Below are 14,153 nucleotides of genomic sequence, written 5' to 3'. Positions count from 1 at the left end.
GAGTTGAGATGATCTGGATAAAAAATGAGTGAGTAATGAGTCATAAACAATTCGATTTGTATTTTGATAATACATTTTATTAAATGATGCGATTCTTTTTATGACTATAAATAACATATCAAACTACAATAAGAAGAATATTTTAAAAATATTTTGACTAGTCTTCTCATGAGTTAAGTTAAACTAATTATCAACTTAAAATTTAATTGAGCTGAATTTAACAAAACAAATTGATTGAAGTTGAGAGAATCATATTTTCACGTGCTATAGTACCCTTATTCTTAATTTTAACTAACAATTCATTAGTCAAGATATTACAACTCAAATTATATTCAGATGAGGCTGTTGACCGTCTCGTAGCCACAAACGCAAAGAATTGAAATTATTTCTCTAGTGCTCTTAATTTCTTTCTAGAAAGAGAGCCAGAGATGCATCTTTTCAACCTCAAGATTACATTTGTGATAATATTCAATTATTATTTCAATTTACAAGTTTTGAACTTATTGAACTAGTTAAATAATCTTTTCTGTTAGGATTGTTAAATGTATTTTAGAGTTCAATCAACAAAATTCGTCTGAAATTATTTCTACAAAAAATTTAGTTATCAAAACATCTGTAAAAAAAAAAATTAAACATAAGATTTTACAAAGATATGCTCACAACTAAATCATTCATGCTTTCTATTAATTATTATGTGTTAAAAAGTGTTTTAATTGCATAACTAATCTATATTTGGGTGGGAGAAAGGTGATAATTAGGTTAATTAGTGATGATAAAAGGTGATTAAGAAATGTATAATTTAAGGGAAGAAAGGCTATTTAGAGGGAATTGTAAGTGTAAAGTGTAAACTAAAAGCAAGAAGACAACTGTCATTTTTTTTTTATCTTTTATTTTTAAAAATATGGAATGATTGGAGTCGGCAATTCTTTAATCATATAAGCAAAAATTAATAAAATAATATTAATTTGGATGAAATTAAATGACATATTGAAAAATAAGTTTGAGATTAATTTTATATTTTATTGATTTACCTATAAATTTACTACATAATAAAATTGTATTTTTAATAAAATAAAATAAATTTTTAATTTTAACGTAATTTCATAATATTCCATCATATCTAAATTCTAATGTACCAAATGCCTCTCTACGGAATAAAATTCAATTAGTTAAATATAATAAAAATATAATTTTTATTAAATCTCATGTAATTGTATTTTTTAAAAATATAGCAATTTTAACCTTGACTAATATTAGAGGTACATTAAATATTATTGAGTTATTTTTAATATATCAAATATCTTTTAAATTTAATAAGTGAAAGAAAAGATAAATTTGATATTAAATAGATTAATAAAAACACTTAAAGTGATTTCTAATATCTTAAAAGGATAATTTTAATCTTTTTCTATTATAAAAGAAATAATGGGTCTTAAGAATACCTTTTTAACTCGTTATGTTTAGTTCATGAAAGTTAATTTAATTAATATTGAAAGTTAAATTAAATAAGATTAATTTAATATTTTAAATTAGATATTCGAAAAATTATATGCAGAGGAAAAATGATATAACTTTTCTATTTAGAGTTGATATACTCTCGTTATGAAAGTGACTCATATATACTCTTATTTATTTTTATATACAAACGACTCACATATACCCTACCGTTACAAATGAGCTCACATTTACTCTTTATTTAACGTAAGTGAAAAAATTAGTTCTGAAATTATCTTTTAGATTTTATATTCAAGAAAGATTTACGTAGAACGATATATGATTCTTCAAGAAAAGTTCAAGACATATTTTAATTTTTTCATACATAATTCATAAAATACTTTTGACTTCTCTTTTATTGTCATTATTTGATTTTCTTATTTTTTTCCTTTCATTCTTTTAGTGCAAAATGAAAAAAATTAAATTAAAGCTAACTTTTTGTATTATATGGTAATTTAGTTTTAGCATTTGTTGAAAACAAAATTGAGGCACTTATAATAAATTTTCCTACAGAATTAATTGAACAAGTAAATAAATTTAACTATTCACAATAATAAATTTAAATTAATCATTAAAATAAAATAGTCAATAAATAAAATAAATACTTGTAAGGAACATCAAATATATCCCATCTAAATTATACTTTTTTCAATTTAGTATAATGAACTATTTGTATAATAAGACAGGTTTATTTGTATCATTTTTATAACGAGAGATATATCAATTATAAACATCAAAATTAAAAGAATATATCATATTCTTTCTTTTCATGCAAAACTTCTTCGATATCGTTATTTGTTCACTTCATATTTTATATATTTGTTTTAAAAAAATAACGCAACAAATAAAAGTGAACGTAAAATTTAAAAAAGTTACTATGGCTGATAAGAATAATGTCTATTTCGGACAATAACAACTTGTGACCAATTATTCATCACTTTTCAATTTACAGGCTACATACATACTCCGATCAATTTCTGCCGGAACTAGGGTTCCGCCGGCCGGAGAATCTCCAGTTCCGGATCTGTCTAATTGAAGTTGTAGATCGCACAATTAGTTAAGCAAATTTGGAATGATTTATGGGTGAATTGATTGTTTTGTTGGTGGTAGTTAGTGGTTGGTAGCTGAAGTAGAAGAAGAAGAGGAGGACAAAAGTTCAATCAATAAACAGAAAATGAGTGTGAGCAACGGTTCAGTTCATCCTGTTGACGCACCACCGTTGCAAACCGAAGCAGCTAACGTGCCGAGAGTGAGGATGAAGGATGTTCAAGGAATGCCTGGGACGGTTGGTGGATCCTTCTTACGTTTCGCTCAGTTTGTATTTGCTGTTGTTGCGCTTTGCGTTATGGCTACCACCAGTGATTTTCCTTCCGTCACAGCTTTCTGGTAATATTTTTGTTCTGAAAGCATAAATTTCAGTTCCGATCATGTTTAGATAAGCATATATGAGTAAGATGTTTAAGTTGAGGCGTAATTGCAAATGGTAGCAGTATTACTTGAAATATTTCTGTATTAGCAGTTTGGAGCTGAGATTTGGATGCTTGTATTCAATTTGTCAATTAAACGAATTGGAGGTGATTTATCACATGGTCACTCATTATTATCTCAGAACACCATTTTCTTTACTGAAGAAAATTGGAATAAAGAAGAAAGCTGACTTTTTGAGATGATAACTATTACTTGAGTGACCATTTGAGAAATCAACCGAACGAATTGAGAATGGGCTGATTTTTAGAGGATTATATAGTATGCGACTTCGTGGTGTATTATGTGGAACAATTGTGCTCAGTTGGATAACTTATTTCTAACTCGCTATTCAATCGGGAGATGCTCAGTTAACTCATTAACCTTGATAGGAAGATGGCTTATTGAATTAAACGTGAATTAGGGTAAGGAACTCCGAATGAACTTAATGTGATAGGTGTATGCCTCACTGGTCAGCAACACCCTGTGTTGTGACCATTCTGCGAGACACGGGAACGGTGCATTCTATTCCTTTAAGTCCAACTACTCTAAATGTGCCTATTCCTTTGACACATATCCGTGGAAAGAGGGGGAAATGACTTATTCCTCATCAACCTTAGCCAGCTTACTCTGACTTGAATAAGACAAAGGCAATAGGCGTCACTGAACTAGGTACTCTCCGACTAACTACCTAAACTCCCAATGGGGATGACCAACTCCAACCAGTAAGAATGGAAATTCACTTTCATGTTGAAATCTTTCCTGCTGGAAGGCTGAGGGGCCCCTTGAATGTCTTGGAAAGATCATACATTGTATACACATTCTCATTATCCTTTATAAGTGAAGTAATGGGTCCTTAGTAGCGTTGACAAAGAAGAAGGATCCGGTTAAAAGAAAGCAAACCTTTCCATTTTTCTTAACTACCTTATAGAAAAAACAATTGCTGGGAGATGGGGTTGTGGCCTTCTGATGTGTTGATTCTCCACTAAATATGCTAGAAGTTTCAGCCTATACAGTCTATAACTTATATAGGAAGTATAAATCTAGTGGGTAGCGAGTCCAGGTGGCCTCAGATTCAAGTCTCCTTGTAGTATGGTGACAGGCATCTTATGTATTGGTACATCCTCACTAGTGTGCGCCAGAGGTTGTTAATTTGTACTGGTTGGTGCTGTGTAAATATGATATTTATCATCTTCCTAAAAGGACAAGGTAATTTGCCGGCAAAGTGTGTTGATGCCTTGATGGTTGTGCACAAATTAAGATTTCGTATATGGTTTGGGGCCCGGGGGAGGGGGAGGGGGTTAACTTTTGCTCCTTTTATAAATTTCTTTTCCGTCACATTTGTTCAAACCAGACTTTAATTCTGTTGTTAACATAGACTAGTATTGCCTGAATGTGCTAGTTAATCACGTGGTATCTCCATTGACTTGAAGTCAATTAATTGGGCTGCGAATGCTGCCAATAATTCATCATATATCTTGGTAGAAGTTTGGATCTCTTCTGTAAACGTGAGTGAAGGAAATCTAAGAGCTCTTTTCTTTTGGGTGGTATCTCATATTTGGTTTATAAGTTTTATAAGTTCTATGTCTTTTGGCTCTTTGATCAAGAACATGCTTACTGGAAGTTGTGTTGCTTTATGATGAATATTTCATCTTATCTGGTTTCCCAGTTACCTTGTCGCTGCTGCTGGCTTGCAGAGCTTATGGAGCTTGTCTCTAGGTATTCTTGATGTTTATGCTCTTCTTGTTGGACGGTGCTTGCAGAACTCTCAGGTTGTGAGCTTATTTGCTGTCGGTGATGGGGTAAGTTGCTACAGATTCATCCAAAACTTGATCACGTAATAGTAGCTGTGCTAATAAATAAATGAAGGGATTATTGAAGTAGTATTCTTGTACGATAAAAAAGATGCATATCAACGTGTCAAACATTCTGATTTCTTCGTGTGATAGAAAAAACTGTACAATTTGGTACAATCAGACATGCAAGGACTTGATACGACAGAGAAAAGCTCCCATAACAATCGTGCTGTGATTTTGTATTGGATAAGTAAAACATCTAAAAGTTTCAACTTTTTACCTTTCTATTGGTATGAAAAAGCTTAATGCAGATATTTTGGATTCTGTTAATTTTGTATGGAAGTTTTGCAGTTTCCTAGTGTATTCTTGGAATTTTTTTATCCATCTTTCATCTCTTAAGATATAGATATGTGAGGTCAGACATGAAAGTTCTTCTTTAACATGGGTTTTTAACTCGTCCGGTTTGATGTCCAAATTACCATGTATTAAAGTTTGATAAGTTAATTTGTCTTTTAAATATCTCAGAACGAGTGACATTAGAGTTACTTTTATTCCCACCCTTGGGCGGAGATGAAACCCCAATAATCAAAAAAATTGCTCTATATATCCTATGTCAAAATTAGTTTTTATCAATATGTAATTGATTTTGAAAGCACATAGATGTTGAATCTCCATTGAAGAAAAAAATGTCTTCCATGGACAATGTGGATGAAATCAAAAGGTAATTCTCAAGTGAGCATAGTATCCAAAGTTACTCTTTCGCCTATAAGGAAAGGCTCGTGTGTTTTATTTTTTTATATTTTGAATTTTCTTGGTTAAATCCTGGCTCCTCAACTGCTCATTCACCACATTCCACTTTGTGCATACAACATAAGATTGTAAATAAGCTCATTGTGGAGCATAGTCCAGATTGATGACTTCTTACCATTTATTTTCTTCATGACTGTCTTTCTTGCAGGTCACTTCTACCCTCATGTTTGCTGCAGCCTGTGCTTCTGCTGGCATTACTGTACTGATTGGCAATGACCTTGGTGTCTGCTCACAAAATCACTGCTTAGAGTTCGAGACTGCTACTGCCATGGCTTTTCTTAGCTGGTTCTGTGCTTTGCCATCATTTCTCTTAAACTTTTGGTCACTTGCATCCAGGTGAAGAAAGGCTCTCAAGGAATTAGAAACGACGCCAAAATATCTTGTAAAAGTACTGCCTTTTGTTTTGATGTTGTAAAATTTTGTCTAGATGATCAATGTCCCAGAAAAACATGCAATTGCTACTGCAGTGTGTAAATACAGATTGCGTAAAGCAGGTTAATGTGGGAAATTGAGCTGTGCTCTACTCTGTTGCTGGATATAAAGGATTGCACATAAATTGTATGATACTGAAAATGCCATCATTTAGCCATTCTTCCTAGCATATTTCACTTGGTACCTCTCCATCTTAATTTACGTAACACTATTTTGATTAAGCTTAGAGATAGTGAATCACTTTGTGACTAACCAGAGATATGAGCTGTATAAATTTTGACAGTAGGTTATATGTAATGTTTAGAAGCAGCTATTATTAAGTGTGTTTAGTCATATAGGATGAATTTGATGTGTTATCAAGAGAACTTATGGGTACCTATTGCAGCTCTAAGTATTAATTCAACACTAAAGCTTTTCTAAATCTACAGTACAATGTAAAGGTGATCGAGTTGGTTGAACATGAACGAATACCACTACATGTTTTTCCGATCAAGCTTGATTTGATTAACCTGAAGGATAGCGGTGGCGAGTTACCTTGTATAAATCAAAAACTTTCTGAACTAGGATTCAATGGTGTAAAAGGAAAAAAAAGACATTCAGAAACAAGCAATTTCACTCAAAAAAAAAAAGAAGCTGCACTAATAAGATTTACAAAAGAGTATCAAGAATTCAAGAAATGAAATACAACTTCCAGTCTAATTAAATTAATGCAGAACTGGGAATTTTACATATTACAAAAAATTTCGTTTGTCCCCGCATTCAACTGTGTTCCTGGCTATCAGTATTCTGTGAGAAAGGTCGAAAAAGAGAAAAAAAATGATAGCATTACACGAATGACCAGTTAATAAACGAAAAGGCCAAACAGTGGACAGCATTTTCTTCAGACGATGCAAACACTTTCCACGCGATAGCTTGTTCATATGAAATATGTCGTCCCATTGTTGACATGCAGATACCACCAGGCAAACACGCGAAACCCTGTGCTCGAGAAACAACAGTGGGAAAAAAGTAGTAGTCAGACGAAAACAGCCTCAACTTTGGTCTTTTGGCTCTGCAATAGCCCGTGGATCAAACTATTATACCCGACGACATCAGAATAGCCAACAGAATGTCAGAGTAGCTAATTACCTGTTCCATGATCTTGGCAAATTCTGAGAGCAACACTTTCCTTCCGGATTCATCGAATATCTTATCTAGAGAAATGTCCTGTAATGCAACTAATGTTGTCTCCAGCATGTCGAGTCCGGCCTTGTTAGCAAAAATGAAAACTGGCAGCGACTGCAACAACAGAGAGAACATCATCAACTTACTGAGACATTCTTGTAACAAGATAAAAGACTAGAAACGTGACGAGAACATTTAATGTGGGGAGGTCAAAAAAATGTCTGGAACACTAATGAGGACAATTAAATGCCAATCAGATAAGTTCTCCTTTATGTATATGTTCATGCTTCATAGCAACATAACATACAGCATTTCTTAATTACAATTTCGTTATATCCACACGAGTTCATAAATTCTGTAGCAAAGAACTTCATACCTTCAATGAGCAGCACAAAATTGCATCCTGGTGTTGCCACAGATTCTTTAGTACTGATTCATCGCCACTAGAATCAGCTCGAAGTAACTCTGTTCCCATGTGATAACTGGAGATTGAATGCAAAAGAGAATGGAATGTTAACAATCCGACAAGCACTTCTAATGTCTTATCCCAATAAGTTGAGAAAGGAAAAGTTTCTCAAATAATCTACAGTATCTCACTCTTACTGAAAATCAGAGATGCAGTAAGCCAAAACTAACAAGCATGATCATGCACATGAAAAGCAAAACATTGAGCAGAACAGAAGGGAACAAGTGTCGCCATGATCAAGAAATCATCAAGGCTCACAAGACTATTACAGTTGTGAGGACCTTACCTATAGCTCTGGCAGATCCAATGCGACAATGTTACAGCTTCTGGTGAGCCTGGAGAAAGCTTGGCCCCCAGTGTTGGATTCATTCCCGTAGGAGATATTGCCATGGCAACTCGTTGAACAGACGAAACCACACTGCGAACATACTGTCGGGCCATGGTAGCCACATTGTCCTGAAGATTGTCCTCAAATGGAAATTGGAAAGCAATTGTCAGTACAGATCGTGCACTGTAACAAGAAGCTGCATCTCCGGTAGCCGAGTTTGTTGCTGGGCCCACTTCAAGACTTGATGCTAGATCTAATGTTCTATGTGCGTTCAACGTATCCAGGGCATCACCCTGAGTAATAAAATCAGAAGTCATGCTGTAATGTAAATGTTCAACTCAGCTCATTCTCTAAATTCAATGGAGTCGTGGAGGAATAATTTACTCAACTGATTTTGATTCGAGAGGAATAATGCGAAATCCGGAGGGAAGCAAAGGTGCATCATCTGGAAACATCTCATCAATAGGGGCAAAAACTAGTTCAGAACAGGCTCCAACTGCATTCTCATCAGTGCCACTACACATCTGGAAATGATTGTTGTGTTAGCATTATCCTTCAAGAATGTTTGTGAAACATCAAAGTAAAGGCTGAAGTACCTGTAAAAGGTGAATATCTCTTGGCATGAAAGCATCTTCCTGTCCAATAGAGTGCCCTTCGAGTCTAATAACTTCAAGCATCTGTAAAACAAAAACAAAAGTGAGAAGAAGTCTCAAGTATAATATTATTTATATAATTATATTAGCAACAAGCCTGGCCATTGAAAGAACAAAGGAGTGCAAACTGCTTACTTCTTCATGCTCAATTGTGTGGCCAAGTGGCATTATTATCTGGCTTCCGGTAAATCTGGTAGGCCTCATCCCAGGATATGTATACGGACAAGACTTCAATGCAGAAGCTACAAAAGCATCAACATTAAAGTCTGCCCACTCTGAACGGTGCTCCCTCAAAAACCGAACCAGTACGGCAGGAGGAACATTCTGCCAGGAAACAAAAGAGTTAAATTATTCTCATTTATCCAGTTACGCTTGTCTTAACAATCAACTCCATCTATTGCTGATATGGACCAGTCTCTCAGTTGGTATCGCAAAAGATGATGCAAATATGAACTTGTGAACTTCTGTTTGTTGTGTATTAACAAGGGCAAGGTAGTTGTCGAATGAAAAATTCTAGTCAGTTCAATAAAGATCCACTGTTCACCTGGAGTAGCATTGATGCTTTGGCACAAAGGACCCCACCAAGCGGGGAAAGAGGAATGGAGGTGGTTGCGAGGTTCTTCCTTGAATTGACAGCAACTATGACATCTTCAGCACCATCTGAACTTAACATTGACCAGCCATCGTCACCGAATCCATTGATGGCATCATTGAACCCTCTGCAATATATAAATGGCCTAATAAGGTACTTGTATATGTACTTCAGAATTGGCATATCAGAAGTGCATAAATTTTCATCATCTCAAAGCCACACAACAAAAAATCAGAAATAACCATCACCTGCATAATCTCTGGCTAAATGTTCGAAGAACAGCAGGTTGCCTTCCTAGACCATATACTACCTCGCCGCTAGTCTCTTGAGCTAGTTGCCTTGCATATCGCAGTGCCTTCACAGGAAACAAAGTAAAGCATGAAATCATGGTTCTTCTTCTGTGGCAGTAAGCTATGGGAAGTGTGATAACTGCACAAGTACTTTAAACCTGACAAACATATAAATCTATATGCCGTATTAAATGATAACAAAGAGTTGAACTCACTGCAATAGTCATTTTCTGTGCCACAACTTTCGACGATTCATAGAGTGGACGCAAGATCTCAGGGGCACTCCATGCCTGAAAAATATATGAAGTGAATTGCAGCTACCACACAAAACAGGTTCATGACAAAGGTAAGCAGAACTTTACAAAATCTTACCTCAAGATTCAGGTGATCAACAATATGTATGATTGATCCTCCACCATCACACGGTCGGATCAGATATCCAGATGGAAGCATTTGAGCTCTTACAAACTGGGAAGCAGCAGTAGGATTTGGGCCAGGCCCATTACCAGATAGGGATCTTTCACAAACCTTGGTGAGGAGGATAAATTGATGCCACACACAAAAAGAAACTGTGAGCAACATCTACGAAATGACACAGCTAATAGAATTCACTATTAAGAATCACAAATAATGGAGCCAAGTATCATACTGAAGTAGCAAGATACTCAAAGGTCTAGACGGGGATTAAAATGCAGCATTTAGTTAATTATGACCCAAAAATATTACATTTCAGGACTACTGTTCAATCCAAGGATTGAAAGGTTGAGATGTTAAAAGACTAGTTAAACAGGGAATGCCAGAACTAAGTATAAAAGTGGCCAGGTCGCCAACACAAGCTCACTTTAATGTGAAGGATTGCTTACCACGAGACTACCATTGTCTAGGGTTGTTGTGTATCTCAGCGTCCAAAAATCACGCGCGGGAGCCAGAGTGGTGGGAGCATATATCTGAAAGAAATGATTCATTGATCCCCTCAATGCTGTATCTAATCAAATCAGAAGTGTACATAGAGATTGAAGAGAAGGTATTCACCTGGGTATACAAAAGCTCAACTGTACCACCATTTCCAGCAGGAAACATTGTGATAACTTCAACATTCCGGCAGTCCCGGAACCAAGAAGGTCGATCTTTGAGGATATCAGCAATCTGTAAAATATTTTAGTTAGAAAAAGCTGGCAACATCTACAATCATTAATGGACCAAAACTCAATGGAGCAGCAGTAATATTTCTGAATAGACTTTCAATTGTTTACCTTTGTTGGCTCTAAACTAACAAGACCACATGCTCGGGCTGCCACTCCACTGCAACTGTGTGAGATGGCAAAAATCCCAACTGAATCCGGACCAGGCTGACAATTGAATGATAATATTGCCTTTTAGCCGTCTGGTCAATGATACAGATGGAAATACTGAATTTTAAAAAGTAAAAGATGATTGACTAGAGTTCAACCTTCATCCCAGGCATCGGGACCCAATCGACAGCAGTTCCTGTAGCCTTAGAAAGGAACTCTGCCAAGGTTTCTTCTGCAATTGGTAGTAGTCTGCATAGAGAATAAACATGACTTAGAGATAAATAATCAGTCCCTTAAATTGTGAAATGTGTTATTTACTTCCTCCAAAGATACAGTATGAACACGTTCGAGAATTAACATCATATAAGTAAGGAGTGGGAGATATAGCTGTTTGAAATTATTACCCAGCAGGGTTGTTAGCATCTCTAAGGGAATGCTGAGGGGTGGTTACCACTGATTCACAACTTACATCAGTAGTGGCCGCCGATACCTGCAGCAAACACAATTAGAGTCTTAAGTAAGCTTAAATTAAGTCCTCTTGATCCACAAATGACTGGTGATATCTGTCATCTTACAATTTTGAAGTCACAGGACCTTAAATGTTTCTTGTACTACTACACAAAAACAATGCCATACAAATTTAGTCCCATATATAAAGTAACACCTTCCAGAATTATAAGACTGACTGATTAAAATCACGGACTCAATAGCGGTGGAATATTGTATAATCTAGAATACACAGTGAGTAGCCATTTCAGCAGCATAGATCAAGTGAACAAAAAAGACAAGATATGTTCGACACTAAACTATAGTAAGCAACACATAGAGCTTTTGGACATAAAAATAAACGAAGAATTAAGTTAGCTTACACTTTGCAATTGTTGCCGCATATAGCCATTTTCACATACAAGCTGCGACACTTGTTTCTGCAAGCGGTCATTCTCCTCCATCAACAGTTTATTCATCGCAGACAACTTTCTGTTCACAGTCTGTAATCGAGAAGACTCTTTCCTTTGCTTCTCTCGACACCTGAAATGATACAATGTTTACCCTCCATACCAAACTCTAAGCTCAATTTCCCAATCACCTAAGGTTAACACATACCCTACCACCCAACCAACAAACCTAGGCAAGGAGAACCACAGTGATACATTCAGTTTATCATCACTGATCTAACTAATACAAGATTCGAGCAGTACTAAACAAAGTAAAGTGCAGATCAATCGTACACAACAGACATATAAAAATGTATGCTATTAACAACAAAACATAAACCAAAATTTGGGCAAAATTGAACAATGGAAGTATACCTTCTGTTCTGAAACCAAACTTTGATCTGCTTAGGCTCAATATTCGACAGAATATGACATTCACGGATCAATTGCTGTCGACGCAACGAGCTAGGCTTAGGACACTCTGCATAAACCCTCTCCAAAGCCTCAACTTGCTCAGCCGTATATCGAACATACTTTCCACTACTATCAAGATGTTTAGTAATACTACCACTACTACTCTCCCTATGCTGTTGAGCCACCATAGCCATTTTCCCTCAAATCCAAACCCCAGAAAAAAAAATCAAGATTTTCAAAACACCCCCAAGTAGATATATTCCCTGAAACTACTTCCTTAGCAGCTTTACATATATATGTATATATATCTATACAGAGAACTAAGATTCTCTGAAACAAAGGCTTTATCTTTTTCTTTTGTTCTTTTTTTTTTCTAGGGATCTCAGACAAGATGAAATGGACGATCTTGATTGAACTAGAAGATTCCTAGGGTCTCCCCCTTTTGGTTTCTACTCAAGGCTCAAACATACACTTCACGCTAAACTTACAAATTAAGGTACAGCCAAAACTGCTCAACGAAAGATATGGCAGAAAAGGACAACAAAATCAAAAAAAAATTCACTTCAGCTGTAAATTACTCGTGTTTGATACTTTACTACACCATTTCCATTCACACAAACCTCCAAACTCCATCATCATTAAAAAAAACTATTAACTTTCTACCAATAGCCCTTTGATTTTTGCTTCAAAACTCTCAAATTTTTGGAATCTTTAAGCAAAAAAAAACTTAATTTTTTTCATGAATTTCAAGATTCTGAGCTGGAATAAATGACACGTTTGATACCCAACCTGAATTTTCGGGTTACAAGCCAAAAATGGAGTTCTTTTTCCCAAATATCACTGAAAAAGAGATGGATGGATTCTCTTAAAGTAGACAAAAAACAAATCATACAAACAAACCCCCTTTACTCTATACAGAAAAACAAGAACCACCACCCCCTTAACAAACAGAATTCAAAAAAAAAAAAATTGCTCTGATTCTTGATTTTCTCTTCTGTTTTTATTCAACCCCAGAAGAAGAAAAAAGGTTCAAAACATTAGTAGAAACAACCCCTTAAGATCTGAAACTGAAACAAACTGTAAAAGACATGGTTTTTTTTCAAGAACAACAAAAAAAGATTGAATTTTTATTGTTTTTAGAGAGAGAGAATTGATGGTTTTGTGTAAGATGATGAAAAATGGAGAGTGGTGGGTGAGGAAAAAGAAAGAAAATGGAGAGAGAGAGAGACAGTGATGTTGAGAATTTTGCTTGAGTTAAAGCTTTTTGAGCTCGCAAATCGAAAATGCCTGTGTTTTTATGCTGCTATCTCCTTCTTTGCTTCCCTCACTGTTCTTCCTTTGTGTTTTTCTATTTTTTATTTTCTCGAAACAATAACATATTCAGTATAATAAATCTTAAATTTTATAAAAATAAGCCTAATAAAAGATAGAATGTAGAAAAGATATTTTCGATTGAAATAATATTTTTTTATTTAATAATAATTATTCACCGTATTAAAAATAGTTATTTAATAATATTTGTTTAATTTAAAAAATTAACAGATAATTTATGTTGTTGTTGGACAGAAAAAATAGCTTATTTGGTGTAATTTGGTAAATCGGATATGATGAATATGGAATGTAGAAAGATTATTTTTGATATATATATATATATATAGCTCAAAAATGTATGTAAAATCTCGATGGATCAGGTGATTGATTGGTTGGCTAACTGAACTTTTATCTAATCGATGGACTATTTTTTTTCCTTCTTTTATTTCTAATTTTAAAAAATAAAATATCCTACATGAAATTATAAGCTCATGTTTGATTACAAATTTGAAATTGTGATTTAAAAATTAGCATGGTCACACCTTGTTTAGATGATTGTTATATTATTAGTCTAAATACAATGTTTGTTATAATTGTTAACTTAAATTTTATTGTATTAAATTTATTATTACATAATGAAGAAAAGATTCATTTTTACGTGAACATGAATTTGGTGTGATCACGTTGATATCTTAATATTTTGTTATCGTTT

The 14,153-nt window shown here is 34.6% G+C and overlaps 2 protein-coding genes across 2 annotated transcripts; one reads left to right on the top strand and one right to left on the bottom strand.

Annotated features, from left to right (window-relative positions):
• The first annotated feature begins 2,385 nt into the window (after positions 1–2,385).
• Positions 2,386–6,167, top strand: LOC107002968 (CASP-like protein 5A2). The gene is made up of 3 exons (XM_015201192.2): positions 2,386–2,880; positions 4,628–4,760; positions 5,713–6,167. Exons 1-3 carry the CDS (start codon positions 2,669–2,671, stop codon positions 5,902–5,904), a joined length of 537 nt encoding a protein of 178 aa, XP_015056678.1. The 5' UTR covers positions 2,386–2,668; the 3' UTR covers positions 5,905–6,167.
• A 439-nt stretch (positions 6,168–6,606) lies between these two features.
• Positions 6,607–13,428, bottom strand: LOC107004711 (homeobox-leucine zipper protein REVOLUTA). Its single transcript, XM_015203026.2, has 18 exons — positions 12,092–13,428; positions 11,651–11,810; positions 11,186–11,271; positions 10,940–11,030; positions 10,743–10,838; positions 10,522–10,635; positions 10,353–10,436; positions 9,862–10,017; positions 9,705–9,779; positions 9,448–9,554; positions 9,152–9,326; positions 8,743–8,931; positions 8,551–8,631; positions 8,344–8,478; positions 7,913–8,247; positions 7,537–7,642; positions 7,125–7,274; positions 6,607–6,974 (listed from the first exon to the last, which is right to left on the bottom strand). The coding sequence occupies exons 1-18, from the start codon at positions 12,322–12,324 to the stop codon at positions 6,822–6,824; spliced, it is 2,526 nt and encodes an 841-aa protein (XP_015058512.1). The 5' UTR covers positions 12,325–13,428; the 3' UTR covers positions 6,607–6,821.
• Positions 13,429–14,153: the final 725 nt, after the last annotated feature.

This window comes from Solanum pennellii, chromosome 11, assembly GCF_001406875.1.
Source record: "Solanum pennellii chromosome 11, SPENNV200".
NCBI classification, from domain to species: domain Eukaryota; kingdom Viridiplantae; phylum Streptophyta; class Magnoliopsida; order Solanales; family Solanaceae; genus Solanum; species Solanum pennellii.
This window is presented reverse-complemented; position numbering and strand designations above follow the sequence as displayed.

Coding starts and splice junctions, on each gene's coding strand:
- LOC107002968 (XM_015201192.2), top strand. CDS start 2,669: ATGAGTGTGAGCAACGGTTCAGTTCATCCTGTTGACGCACCACCGTTG. Junction 2,881..4,627: donor CCTTCCGTCACAGCTTTCTG/GTAATATTTTTG, acceptor CTGGTTTCCCAG/TTACCTTGTCGCTGCTGCTG. Junction 4,761..5,712: donor TATTTGCTGTCGGTGATGGG/GTAAGTTGCTAC, acceptor TCTTTCTTGCAG/GTCACTTCTACCCTCATGTT.
- LOC107004711 (XM_015203026.2), bottom strand. CDS start 12,324: ATGGCTATGGTGGCTCAACAGCATAGGGAGAGTAGTAGTGGTAGTATT. Junction 11,031..11,185: donor GATGCTAACAACCCTGCTGG/GTAATAATTTCA, acceptor TTCTCTATGCAG/ACTACTACCAATTGCAGAAG. Junction 8,632..8,742: donor ACACAATTGAGCATGAAGAA/GTAAGCAGTTTG, acceptor TTTGTTTTACAG/ATGCTTGAAGTTATTAGACT.